At 36.5% G+C, this 14,509-nt stretch overlaps 1 protein-coding gene across 1 annotated transcript; it reads left to right on the top strand.

Annotated features, from left to right (window-relative positions):
- Positions 1-6,592: 6,592 nt before the first annotated feature.
- On the top strand, positions 6,593-12,931 carry Pdc (phosducin). The gene is made up of 3 exons (XM_059280432.1): positions 6,593-6,697; positions 9,657-9,808; positions 12,013-12,931. Exons 1-3 carry the CDS (start codon positions 6,637-6,639, stop codon positions 12,538-12,540), a joined length of 741 nt encoding a protein of 246 aa, XP_059136415.1. The 5' UTR covers positions 6,593-6,636; the 3' UTR covers positions 12,541-12,931.
- Positions 12,932-14,509: the final 1,578 nt, after the last annotated feature.

The raw sequence follows: 14,509 nt of genomic DNA, 5'->3' as shown, positions 1-14,509 counted from the left end.
TTCTAAGCAAGGCCCTATTTCATTACTGAACTGAAACGTAGAAAAGAGTATAAATGGCGGATCTATGAGGCAATATGACATAAGAACAGAAGAGAAAACCAGTCACTTGACCATTAGCAAAATCGTAAGTAAGGGAGTCAATTCAAGTCAAGTCATTAGAGAATAACTATGTCACACCCCACCTAAGTCAACATTCCTATCTCCTCTTTGCAATTTCATGTATATTTTGTTATGTTGTATTTTTTGATTCAAGATTAACCTCCTTATTTTGTGTTTCTCAAATGCCTTACAGTAACTATTCCTTATGAAATATGAATCAGAGTACTGTTAGAAAGCACTCAGTCAGTAATGAAATAGGAGCATAAAAATAGTTGAGGGATAAAATGTGTGATACGTGTATATATGCATACATACACGAGCTTTGATGGGAGAGATAATTAGATGTAAGCAGTATATATCTGTATTGACTCTTAAAATTTAGATTTAGCTATATAACTATTAAATTTAAATCAGGCTCCATTTTTTTATTATCCACCAATTAACAAATTATTTTTTGATCAAAACTTATTACACAACCAATATTAAAGACTTCACACTTATATATAATTTATTGTATTTAATTGTCATATACTTTTTTAAGTAGATAAAAAATATCACTGTCAGTTTTACAAATGAAAAACTAAAGCAAGTAGAATTTCAGTAATTTGCCTAAGGTCATATAGCTAAGGTCTAGCAGAGCTGGACTTAAATCCAAGGGTCCAAGGGCTACTCACAATGTACACTGCCATCCAAAGCATTTAAATGCATAGTCCACAGGAAGTCAAGTTCCATATAGCTAAGGTCATATAGCTAAGGTCATATAGCTAAGGTCTGGCAGAGCTGGACTTAAACCCAAGGGCCCAAGGGCTACTCACTATGTATACTGCCATTCAAAGCATTTAAATGCATGGTCCACAGGAAGCCAAGTTCCTCTTTTGAGGAAAAGATAACATACAAGTAAACCTGAGGGTAATTGAAAGAAATTCACAGATATGAGGCATAAAATCTCCTCTGTAATGACACTCACCTAAGGGCACACTCTCAGCTAGCACTATCCCTTTCTCTAAGTCTAGGATCATAAATAGTGGGGCAGAGTGGTAAAAAGAGGAAAATAGGGCTTTGGGGAATTATCACCTCCATCCTTACCATTTGAAAGGAGAGTTCTCCCCAGGCCTAGTAGTTCTCATGTGATCTGCCATAGTGTTGTCAGGCTTAGCTCACGTGAAATTAACCAATAACTTCTCTTACTAAGAAGAGATACAAAATGTTGTCTACAGGAGCCCAGTGTTACACTGGAGAAGGTATTTGTGGCAAGGGTTAAATATCTCAATGAACACATTAATATTGGTGAGAACATTAGCCTGGCTTAGTTGATCAGATTAGCTCACAGTCACCTTGGAACAGGAAAGCAGACGCATAGGAGATACATGAATAAAGGTGGAAAAAGGCAGAACAGGATGACCGGCAAGAGTGATTGGATGCAGTGTGATCCTCATAGAAGACAGAGCAGGGCATGAAATCCAGCTTTCTATCAACCGTAAAGGGGAAACAGGAAGTTATGGATTTTATCCACCTAGTACTTTTACTAGTTTTAGCCATCTTACAAAACAATAGCTCCTTGAGGGCTGGAGAGAGAAATCTGTGGGTAAAGTGTTTGCTGCACAAGTATGAAGACATGAGTTTGGGTGCCTAGCACACACTTCATCAAAAAGCTAGCAGTCAGTGTGGTTATCTATGATGCCAGCAGTGGGGGAGGGTGGGCAGAGATGGGCCAATCCCCCAGGGCTCCTTATGCAACTGAAGCAATTAAGGAGGACAGCGTGCTGTCTGTTTGTGCCTTTACACACATACCTGCACAAGTGAGGGCACTCCCTCTGATGCACACACACACACACCACACACATGAACACAAATAAATGAACAGATGGACAGACAGAAGTAGTTCTTTGGTTCTACAGCTGTTAGTTAATAAATTTTAACGTTTTTATCAATCGAAAACTGTAATGGGGATGTATTTTAGTGAATAAAATGTTTGCCTGCTATGCAGGAAGCCCTGTTCCCAACCCACACACCAGGTGAAGTAGCACAGGCTTGTAATCACAACTCTCAGGGGGAGATAGAGGCAGGAAGATCAAAAGTTCAAGGTAATCCTTAGCTACATGTCAACCTCCAGGCCAACCTGGGATGCATAAGATCCTGTCTCAAAACAAACAAACTAGCAGTGTTATGACATTATAACATTAAAAAGAAGCAAGGTCACAGATTTTTATATCTTGGTAAAATGAAAGACACAGTAACTCAGACAGTGGGAATCTTGATGAAGTCAACAGTTGGTGAGTTTTTTGTTTGTTTGTTTTGTTTTGTTTTTTCTGTCTTCTTGCTACATTTTTTTAAACTTTTTATTTATTCTTTGTGGCTTTCACATCATGCATCTCAGTCCCATTCATCTTCCCATCCCTTCATATCATTCCTCTGCCCTTGCAAACTCTCCCCCAAAATAAAATAAAACAAAACTTATGAGAGAAGAAAAAAAGAAAGAAAAGAAAAATCTCCTCCTTGAAGCTGTAGTGTGGCACAGTGAGTCACACAGTGTACCCTTTAGTCCATATATCTTTACTTGCAAGTGTTCATTGCAATGAGTCATTGGTCTGGTTCGAGGCTTCTGGCTTCTGCTACACTATCTATACTGGACCTTCACTGAGGCTCCTCTTGGGTATTCTGTTGTTGTCCTGTGTCATGGAGATCCTGCAACTTCGAGTCTGCAGGACTGGCTCCTTCACATGCTCCAGCAGGTCATAGATGGTGTAAATGTTGAGGTGGGCTAACTCATAGTCCTGGTTCTGGGCCTGGATGGTTACAGGGCTGGTCAGCCTGCCAGCTGTCCCCATCCTGACCACCAGGGTGAGCTCTCCAGCATTGCTACATTTTATCATCAATTCCCAGTCACACAAAAACACTCTCATTGTCACCCAAAGGCTTATAATAATATTGTTATTTGAAATTCTCTATTTAAAGCAAAGATGAAACTTTTAACCATTATTCATAATATCATTTCAAGCCAAATGCTGACTTTTTAATTACAAATACTTTAAATGTTTTATTTTATACATCAGGCACATAAAACGCTTATTTTCTTTATAAAATATTTTTTTGAGAATTTCATACATGATTATTACATTTACATCATTTCAACCCCACTCTTCCTTTCCACTTCCTCTAATGACTCCCTATTCCTTCTCAGCTTCATGACCTCTTCTTTAATTATGATAGATGGATAGATAGATAGATAGATAGATAGATACATACATACATACATACATACATGCATGCATGCATACATACATAGATGCATAAAATCCACTGAGTCAACTTAATAATCTACTTATCAGGGGGGTTGTCTGTCCCTGGAAAAGACTAATTTTTCCCTGTCTTAGCAGTCATTAATTACCTATAGCTCTTCATCTAGGGGTGAGGCCTCACTAGATTTCTCGTCTATGTTGGTATGGTAGCTGGCATTGTCATTGTGCAAGTCTCTAGAAAATATTTATTTTGGGGGCTGGGGGTAGTGGCACAAACCTTCAATCCCAGCACTCGATGCAGAGGCAAGCAGATCTCTCTGAGTTCAAGGCCAGGCTGGTCTACAAAGCAAATTCCAGGACAGCCAGGGCTACATAGAGAAATCCTGTCTCAAAAACTTAAAAAAAAAAAATTTCTGTATGCCAAGATTTACATTCTTTTCAAATACTAATACAATTGCTTATATGATGCTAATGTAAAGTTTGAAGATGATAAATTATTTGGGATAACCAGCAAGTCCTACAGGAGGTGGTTAGAAGGGAAATTATTATGAATATAGATAAAGCCTATCCATAGTGAATCAGATTCTGTTTATGCCATCTACCACAGAGATCATAAACAGTAAAAACAAATATTTCTATGTCTCAATATTTTTCTTCTAATTGGTTTACTCCTTCTTCTGGCAGTAAACAGTACCAAATTTTGTAAATTTTTACACTCTAGCTCAAAGGAAGGCCGCCCAGTTGGCTTATATGTTAGCATTAGTGAAAACGTTACTAAAATTGTTTTGTTTTTAAATGTAATTCAGTGCCCAGAAAAATGTCAGACACAATCTATTTAGGTATACACTAATCCAACCAAAGGATGAGGTATGACCTAATTAATTGTATTATCTTTTTAATGAAAGAATTGTTGAAATTGGCTTATGTGCTTACCTAAAAATCAGTAAAACTTTTTTCTCTACTAGCTTGACAACTAAGCTATTGAAAAATAAACCAAGAAGGGAGCTATGGTCCTGTCTCTTCAAGATTTAAAATACAATTACTTTAAATGTTCTTACCTTTATACATACTTATTTAGAACTGCAGCTAGCCAAATTAATAATCTACTCTTGTAAGAGAAAAGGCTAATTAAACTATTTTTCTAGGAATTAAGCAGCAATTGAAATAATCAGCTATGTGTCAAGTTCTCTGTTCTTTGGCTTTACTTTGAAGCAAGAAAGTTCACGTTCCTTTAGAAATAAAAGTGGTTTTAAATAATTGAAGTCATTAAATTTATTTTTTAATCCAACAATATTTACTTATTTCCCTTTCATTTTTTCTTTTTCTGTTATTCTTTTTAGTTAATAAATATATTCAGATTCACTATTCTTAATTATATTTATAATTGCATAAATATTCTAGAATGGATTGGCTTTACTTTAATAGCTTACTTAAAAGCCTTTTCTTGTTTGAATGGAAAAACCAATCAGGAAAAGATTTTGATCTTAGGTGATTCTGTCAGAGATTGTAATAAAGGAAACAGAATTCTAGGATCAGCCCAAATATTGTCACCACAAGTCAAGACACAAAATGAGTCAAGACAAGCACTAAAAAAAACAAACTCTTAACACCGAAGCATAAATAAACAAAAGCTAAGAAGTGACTAAAAATACAGATTGGATAACATCAGTGTTTAAAACTGACTTTGAGGGCTGGACAGTGGTGGTGCATGCCTTTAATCCCAGCACTCGGGAGGCAGCGGCAGGCAGATCTCTGTGAGTTCAAGGCCAACCTGGTCTACAGAGTGAATTCCAGGACAGCCAAGGATACACAGAGAAGCAACATAGAAAAAATTGATTTTGAAAGGGGCAAAGAGAAAAGTTAAAGATACTTGGTATATCCACTGTTATATAGCCTCCCCGTGGAAGTTTCAGAGAAATTACAACTATATGGATCCCTTAGGGAATATACTAGTGTTTATAATAACCAAAATTTCCAGATAATTGAAATATAAATAAACAAGTAAACTGAATTTTACTGTGAAGTAAGCATAAAGAAGTCAATTAGCCATGATGTCCCCATAGTGTTTTACCTTTTCAAAACTATAAAAGAGTGTAGGGGGAGAAAAAAATTTATACTGTAGGGTTAGTTGTTATCTGTCTTAGTTTGTTTTGTGGGCAATCGTTTCATCAAAACTTGGTCTTTAGCACTGAAAGATGTTTCAGTTTAAGTGTTGATTAGATCATCTTCTTTCAATACTAAATTATACAGTGTGTTTTTCCAAATCAAAGGGGAAAAATCATGTTACTTTAATTAATGGCGTGATGAATAACAGTAGGCTCCATAGTCAAATTGCTTAGATTAAAACCCTTTACTAACTGTGCATGACACATAACTAAATTAGGCATCTTTCAGCTTTCACAGTTGTAATATGGAATTGATAACTGTCCTACCACATTTGGCTGTGACAGCATTAAAAGAATTTGTCACATAAGGTACTTGGTAACTGCATGTCCTGTAGTAAGTGCTCATAGTGTGGTGGGTTAAATAAGAATGCCCCACATATGCTCATATATTTGAATGTTTAGTCATCGGGGAATGAGTGGCACTATTTGAGAAAGATTAGAACAAGTAGGAGGTGTGACCTTGTTGAAGTAGGTGTGGCTTTCCTGGAAGAAGTGTGTCACTGGGAGTGGACTTTGAAGTCCAGGTCCAGGTTCTTTATTTCTCTGCCTCCGGAGCAGGATATAGCTCTCAGCTACTGCTTCAGCACCTGCCTGTGTGCCATCCTACCCCCAGCCATGATGATAATAAACTAAACATCTGAAACTGTAAGCAAGCCCCCAATTATATGCTTTCTATTATGAGTTGCTTTGGTCATGGTGTCTCTTCACAGCAAAAGAATACTAAGACAGTAAGCATGAAACTAATTAGAATTTTTCATTAGATGAAATTTTTGTGTATAGCTTTATGAAATCTTCTAACAAATAGTAATAAAAATAAAGAATTCATTAACCAACGGTATTCGCCAACTACCTAAATTCAAAATGAAAACATAAACCTTTATGAGATAAATCATAAATTATACAAACACCTTTGGTAGCATATGCTAAATTAATGTCTTCTTACAAGGCAGACAGAAACATTCAAAACACCCTTTCCCACCGTGATAACCCTTAGTCCATCTGGGCGACATCAGGGGATTATAATACATGCATGTGCATTTAAGGATGTGTATGTGCCTGCATATGTGTTCTAGAACTTTCTGCCTCATTGTTCTTTGTTCATCATCCAGATTACACCAGATCCAACCCACACCATGGAAGAAGCCACAAGCCAAAGCCTAGAGGAAGACTTTGAAGGACAGGCCACACACACAGGTAACTGACATGAGGAAAAAGCATAATCGTTAAAGTAAGATTAATTCTAGAAATATCTGCTGTTCTTATGAAGAATATTATTGAATTTAAGTACTATCTTCATCTAGTCAGGAAGAATAATCCAAAAACATTTGATGAAATAAATTAGCTTAAAATGAAATGGCCCAAGATTACTTACTTGCTATTTCAGTATCAAAGAGTTTGAGTTAACACAAATTCTTGATAATTTTCTGCTACCCAGTTAACTGACTTTTCTATCCATAGTTTAAGTAAGGCCCTTTCAGTTCTCCCACCCCTCCTGTGTGTACCCACTACAGACTTTCCTTAGTATTCTCTCTCTCTCTCTCTCTCTCTCTCTCTCTCTCTCTCTCTCTCTCTCTCTCTCTCTCTCTTTCTATATATATATGGGGGTCAAAAGTAAGTAATATTTGATTTTAGCTTTTCAAATGTGAAAAAAAGAGTAAGAAGATAATAAGGCATGCTTGAATTAAGTAGATTTCAGCCTACCTCCAGAAAACCCAAAACTTAACTTGTTCATTTGTATGTGGCTATTTATATCCACTACCAAGACCTTAAATGTTAGGTACTGTGACTTAAATTTTAAGTTCCAAATCCTTTTGACTCTACAGAATTGTATGTGACCATTAATTCCTGTATCTATAAGCACTGATTAGAACCTTTAAATTTAGTCATGGGTTTGAATGAATTCACACTAGTACCCGAATAAATATATGGAAATTTATTTAATAGTAGCTATAGTAAGAATATGAAATAAACAAAGAAGTTATAAGAGAAATGATAGATAAGTTTGCTGGAAGGAAGCAGAAAATTATGGGAGGAGAGAAGTGAATGGAGGGAGAGGAAAAAGAAGGTACATAGGAAGGGAAAAGGGGAAGAAACAAAGGAAATGCCCACTGTCTGGTAAAAGTCATCAGGAGAAAACATTAAGAGAAAAACTTAGCATACTTGGGAGAAACATTGGTAACCCAATGGACAACAAATTGATTTTTAATATATATTAAGAGTTTCTACAAATAGTAAGAAATAAAACAGCAACCAAATAAAAGAGTGGATGTATTAGTTACTTGGTGTGTTGCTATGATAAAATACCCAGACAAAAGGAATTTGAGGAAGAAAGGTTCGTGTCCACTCACAGCTGCAGGGTGCAGTCTACTGTGGTGGGGAATTCAAGGCTTTAGGAGCTTGACGCTGCTGGTGACGTAGTACCCACACACAGCAGGAAACAGGAAGATGAACACTGATGCTTAACTTCCTCTTTCCAGGACTTCAGCCCATGGGATGATGATGCCCACAGTTAAGGCTGGTCTTTCCACCTCAATTAACCTAATTTGGATAAATCCTCATAGACATGCACAGAGGCTTATCTATTGAGATTATAGACCATATCAAATTGATGATCAATATTAACCGTCACAGTGGGCAAATGATTCACAGAGAAAAATAACTTTAAAAAGACACAAACATAACTTTGGTGTGATGCATTTTTTTTTCACAGAAATAGAAAAACTAAAAATTTTGTGCTTTCTGAATGAAGTATTGGGAAGAGGATAAACTGAACTGGTTTAACCTCTGCAAGGGCAGTTAGCAACATCACAATCCAGAATGTACACGTCCTTCAACCAAGTAATTTCACTTATAGTTGACAAATAGGAAAAAATGGATTATAAGATGCTTCATTCAGCATCATATGTAATAGAAAAAATGTAGAGACAACACCACCTATCAGTAATAAATAACTACATCATATGCACATTTAAAATAATATACTGTGCTTTATATTGAAATGAAGAGGAGGAAGGGGGGTAATGATGGCTCAGGGCGGAGAGATAGCTCAGTGGTTAAGACCATTTGCTGCTCTTCCGGAGGACTGTAGGAAAATAAAAATAAAACAGTGTTTGCCTTAATACAATTAATAAAAACAGATGTAATAACTTTATATTATATTTGTGTACTCTATATTATAATTAATATACAATGTGATATACAATGTGAGGGAGAAGGAATACACACAAATGTAGAATATAGTATTAATGAGAAACAAGACTAAGCTTTAGTATGTATAGCTCATTTAATATTGCATGCTTTCAAGAATTTTAGACCTTCAAAGCATTATTTCCTAAGAACCAAATATTAATTCCAAATAGGTGGTTTCGTCTGTGCTGGTAAATAGGTGATTTTCGCCTGCGTTGTTAAAACACAGACAATTCAGCCTCACCCTTACAGGTTCTGATTCAGGAGATCTGAGCAGTGCCCGTCATCAGAAAAACTAATTGCCAACACTGAACACGTTTTTCTGTGTGACGTGGCAGAGCCTCACGCATATAAGGAAAGCACTATACAACGGGGCGATATCCCTGGTGCTCTACTTGAAAACCCTATCCTCTTTGTATTTCTGAGTGATTCTTAGGCTCTTAGAAGGAGTTGGATGGTTACATGATGATAGTTGTTGCTTTAGTTTCACTAATTGAAGTCAGGTACTGTTTCCACATGTTGTGTTTAGGTGCCATTGTTACTGTCTCTCCCCTAATAACTCCAGTATCCTTTAATAGTGTAGTACCAATGCTCATTTATTGCAAAAGCGTCTTTCTCATGTGGTGAGTGCTGTTTTTCTAAAATTCTGATTGCTTTTATATACCCTAATTTTTAAATATTTTTTACCTGTAAACCTTCTGTGAGTAGTTCAAAGCACATAATTTATATTTTTATTATTACAGATATTTTAGAAAGATTCTGTGCCATCGTCTTTGCCATTTGTTAAAGTTAATCTTGGACATTATTTTTATGAACAAGTCAGGAAAAATATTTTTAGTCCAATCACCATGTTTGCTTCTGATGTAAGAGATGACAAGTTTTCTCATGGCAATACTTACACAAATTTCAATTATGTAAACAGTCTTTTTAATAATAAAGAGAAAAATATTTAAAAAATGTATTTCAGGACCCAAAGGAGTAATAAATGATTGGAGAAAGTTTAAATTAGAAAGTGAAGATGGTGATTCACTTCCACCCAGTAAGAAGGAGATCCTCAGACAAATGTCTTCTCCTCAGAGCAGAGATGACAAAGACTCAAAAGACAGAATCAGCAGAAAGGTAAGAGGAGCAAAGACCTGTAATCAGTTGTTAATAAGCTATGTGTTTCCTAGTCTACATCCCTCAAGAGAATCACTTTGGAATACTGTGAAATGCTTTCCTTGTAGTACAAAGTGAATACTGTAACAAGGTACTCTGTACTAAGAAATATATGTGGGAATCAGAGAATGGATTATAAATATATGAGCTATTGAAGAGGACGTTTTGTAATATGAGAACACAAGACATAGAATTTTAAATTATATAAACGGTTCCATTTTTTAAGGCAATGAAGAGAACATTGTGTGCTTTCACTCCTGCATGATTATAAGCACGTGAATCTCTGTGCAGAGAAGTAGGGGGATGCTCTCTTGGGAGACGATGGTCATAGTTTAGAAGAATGAGATGCCTGGGAAGAGAAGGAAGGAGATAAGCAGACAATTCACTGTTTAAAGACAGCATTGCAAGAGTCTAGAGAGTTAACGATGACCTCTAAAATGTCAATGGAGGTTATCTGAATATTAAATTGGTAGAACATCAGTGTTTTTGCTTCTTTTTTTTTTCTTAAAACTTTAGGCCTTTTGTCTCCATAAGTAGCATACATTACTTATATAACAAGGTTAATGGTAATAATAAGAAAGTCATAAAGAAATTTTCATTTGTGGAGAAAAATCACTCTAGTAGATTACTTATCTCCAAACCAGTGTATATTGATTGTACGCTGAGTTAAGAGACTATGAACAGAAATGTGCCTTGACCCATGGCTTCAGGCCACGGTAGTGATCTTCAGTCTAACACTGTGAGGGGAAGAAGACAGAAGTTGGTTCTCTCTCTGGGTCATTATGCAATGTGGATGAGACAAGCACAGTTTTGAAACTGAGAAACTGTAAGAACATCCTCAGTTGTTTTAAACAAATTATGAAGGGGAAAATAAATAGAAATGTTTTTAAAAATACTATCAAATCTACATGTTATTATTAAAAATTTTGTTCTGGTTAAACTTCAGAAATGTGCCTGTATGCCTAAAAATCTATGTCTCAATGTATGAACAAAATAACTTCAGATATGAATGTTCAAACGTATCTTTAAATCCATATTCATGAGGCTTGGTTGCTTGAACTAGCAGAATTATGATGGCAACTTGAGAATTATACAAAACATTTAATAATTTTAGGACTAAAATAAATTTAATTGAGACAATAATATTGACAGAGAAAAACTATTAGAATAGGAAAGAGATCTGGCTGTGGTGGCATCTGTCTATAATACCAGCACTTGGGAGGTTGAGGTAAGAGGGCCTTGAGTTCCAGGCTAGCCTGGGCTACAGTACATGATCATACCAAAAGAAAGAGAGGAGAGAGGAAGAAAGAGAGAGGGAGAGAGGGGTAGATTGTCAGGGAGAAAGAATGAGGGATATTAGGAAAACGAACACAAAAGGCAGAAGCAAGTAACAAAAATGAACAGCAGCTGCAGTTCAAAGGTTACATGATGAAGACATGATGAAGAGGCTGTAGGTGACAATCCCCTTGAGACTCCCTAGCTTCCAGCTCCCGAGTTTCTGGGCTGCTCCCCACCTTTCGGAGAGCTATATGACAATAGGCTGTATCACTCCTTTGTGTCTATTTTTTTCCCTTGGTTGAGGGGAAGAGGTGATTAATTGTCTATCAAATATATCAATAATGGAGTCTATATTACGAAAGGGTATTAAGGTAATTTGATGTTCTAATCGCAAGAAAATGTAGCTATTTTGTAAGATACATAGTTCTCTTACTTTTCACTAAGCCAGTGGTTAAGAATAACCTAGAGGGCTTGTTAAAACACAGACAACTCAGCCTCACCCTTACAGGTTCTGATTCAGCAGATCTGAGTAGTACCTGTAATCAGGAAAAAAATTGCTGACACTGAACACATTAATTAGAAAACTGACATTCATTAATCAAATACATAATTCAATTCCCAACAGTATTTGTTGGTATGAAAATGAAAGCAGGATAGAGAAAGAAGAGAATAGAGAAAGGATCCTTTTTTAAGTTGGTTAATCAAGTAACAAAAGAAAGTAACCTTTGAGCTGATGCTTAAATGAGAAGGCCATAAGTGGAGAAGAAGTAGCCAAAGCAAGGAGGACATCAAGTTAAAACTCCTAGACTTGACAATAAGTTTGATGCATCCAAGGATGAAACACTTCTGATTGAATTATCTCTATTATTTCTTTCCTGCATTCTCAGATGAGCATTCAAGAATATGAACTAATTCATCAAGACAAAGAAGATGAAAATTGCCTTCGCAAATACCGTAGACAGTGCATGCAGGACATGCACCAGAAGCTGAGTTTCGGGCCTAGATATGGGTTTGTGTATGAGCTGGAGACAGGAGAGCAGTTCCTGGAAACCATTGAAAAGGAGCAGAAGGTCACCACCATCGTAGTTAACATCTACGAAGACGGTGTGAAGGGCTGTGATGCACTCAACAGCAGTTTAGCATGCCTTGCAACCGAGTACCCAATGGTCAAGTTCTGTAAAATCAAAGCTTCTAATACTGGTGCTGGGGACCGCTTTTCCTCAGATGTTCTCCCTACCCTGCTTGTATACAAAGGTGGAGAACTCATAAGCAATTTTATTAGTGTTGCTGAACAGTTTGCTGAAGAATTTTTTGCTGGAGATGTGGAGTCTTTCCTAAATGAATATGGATTACTACCAGAAAGAGAGATCCATGACCTAGAGCAGACCAACATGGAAGATGAAGATGTTGAATAAGCGTTCACTATGTCAGTATCTCATACCTATTCTTTACACAGTGAACATTGATTTTTGGTAGTATCTATATTCCTTTAGCAAACACTAAATGCGGTTATTCAAATTTGGGGAATAAAAGACACTAAAATTATGTTGATAGAATTTTTTAGTATTAGTTATTCAAATTGAGATAATATTTTACTGCAAAAATATTGTAGTTCTTAACAAATAATTAGTAAACAGAGAAAGTGAATAATGTCAATGTTATGTCACTTTAAAGACCCCTCACAAGTTATTTGTTAGCTTTTATACTCCTCATTTTTCCCTTGGCATTTTTATTTGGGCTTTTGAAACTGAATGCTACTTATGAACTGACTTGTATGATAAGAATAAAATCCTATGAAGAAACAAATATTCTGTGTAAAGTCTACTGTGAGTCAAGTATTATATCCTCAAGTACCTAAAAATTTCATAAAGCTCAAAATACAAAAATGGTTTCATTCATTAGTCTCTAGTAATCACAAATCTACATGTGAAAATTATTGTTTTCATTTTTAAAACAATGCAACAAGATGCAGAGAAGTAGAATTTTAATTTTCACTTCTCTTGAAAACATTTGGAAGTTTGTCCAAAAAAAAAAAAAAAAAAAAGCTGGATGGTGTTGGCCCATGCCTTTAATCCCAGCAGAGGAGGCAGAGACAGGTGGATCTCTATGAGTTCAAGGCCAGCCTGGTCTACAGGGCAAGTTCCAGGACAGTCAGGGTTACACAGAGAAACCCTGTCTCAAACCCTCCCCATCAAAAAAAAAAAAAGAAGGAAGGAAGGGAGGGAGGAAGGAAGGAAGGAAGAGAAAGAGAAAGAGAAAGAAAGAAAGAAAGAAAGAAAGAAAGAAAGAAAGAAAGAAAGAAAGAAAGAAAGAAAGAAAGAAAGAAAGAAAGAGAGAAAGAAAGAAAGAAAAAGAAAGAAAGGAAAAGGAAAGAAAAGAAAAGAAAAGAAAAGAAAAGAAAAGAAAAGAAAAGAAAAGAAAACATTTGGAAGTTTACCCTCCCACACAGAGACATGGAAAACAAAATAACAACATTAAAAGTGTAAATACATAAGTTAGCTGAAGAGTAAGGTGAAAGGTAAACCAGAGGGAAAAGGTGATGGTGCACAAGGGTTGAAGCAACATGGCGGATAATGGAAGAAACAGCGCTTGGTACACGTCCAGAAACGAACTCTGTGAGATGTGTGCCCAGAGCAGGTTGACACAGTTCTCCCTGGCAGCCCACGAGTAAAGCACAGAAATGTTTGAAGCTTTGGTCTCTAGTCTTCTAAGTAACGAGCTTATAGCTTTTCTTTTTCCCTTAGACTTTTTCCACCCCATCCCTGACTCTCAACATTTCATCTTGTTCATTTCTCACTGAGAAAATGGATGCTAACCGATGAGAACTACCACCAGAACTGAAACGACAATACATGAACTGTGTCTAGTGATGGCACGGAAGAAGAGCTCACATAGGTGTCTCAAGGCAACCGATCCAGCTGTGCGGTACCTCCACTCATTCTCACAGGCACGGAAATTCTCTTCCGGGATTACTCCCCTCTCCTCTGCATTATCTGCCCTCTTTCTCTCATTTTGTCTTTGAAGTGTTTGTCCAACTACAATTTAAAGTTTTAACCTACCACTCATATCACTGATTTCCTTTAAAATTATGACTCCCAAAGGAGCTATCAAAAACTATGATCTCTGTCCCCACTTCATTTTTATATCATTCTGATGGGACTCTGTGCCGACAATTTCAGTACAGTCTAAATCTCTTATCAAACTTACTGGCCAATTTTTATTCCATATTTTATTCAACCTCCCATAAACCTGTATCAGAGCTATCGCTCTCTTCCCCCTTGAGTTTCTTCCTCCGGCTCCTGAGCACATACTGACATGCCCCCTACCCAACTCTCTCTCCCTTCTAAGTGCTTCATCGACTTCTCTAAATACTCCATCTAGATA

The sequence above is a fragment of the Peromyscus eremicus genome, chromosome 15 (assembly GCF_949786415.1).
Source record: "Peromyscus eremicus chromosome 15, PerEre_H2_v1, whole genome shotgun sequence".
Classification (NCBI taxonomy): Eukaryota; Metazoa; Chordata; class Mammalia; order Rodentia; family Cricetidae; genus Peromyscus; species Peromyscus eremicus.
Note: the sequence above shows the minus strand (reverse complement) of the source record. Positions and strands in the feature narration are given on the sequence as shown.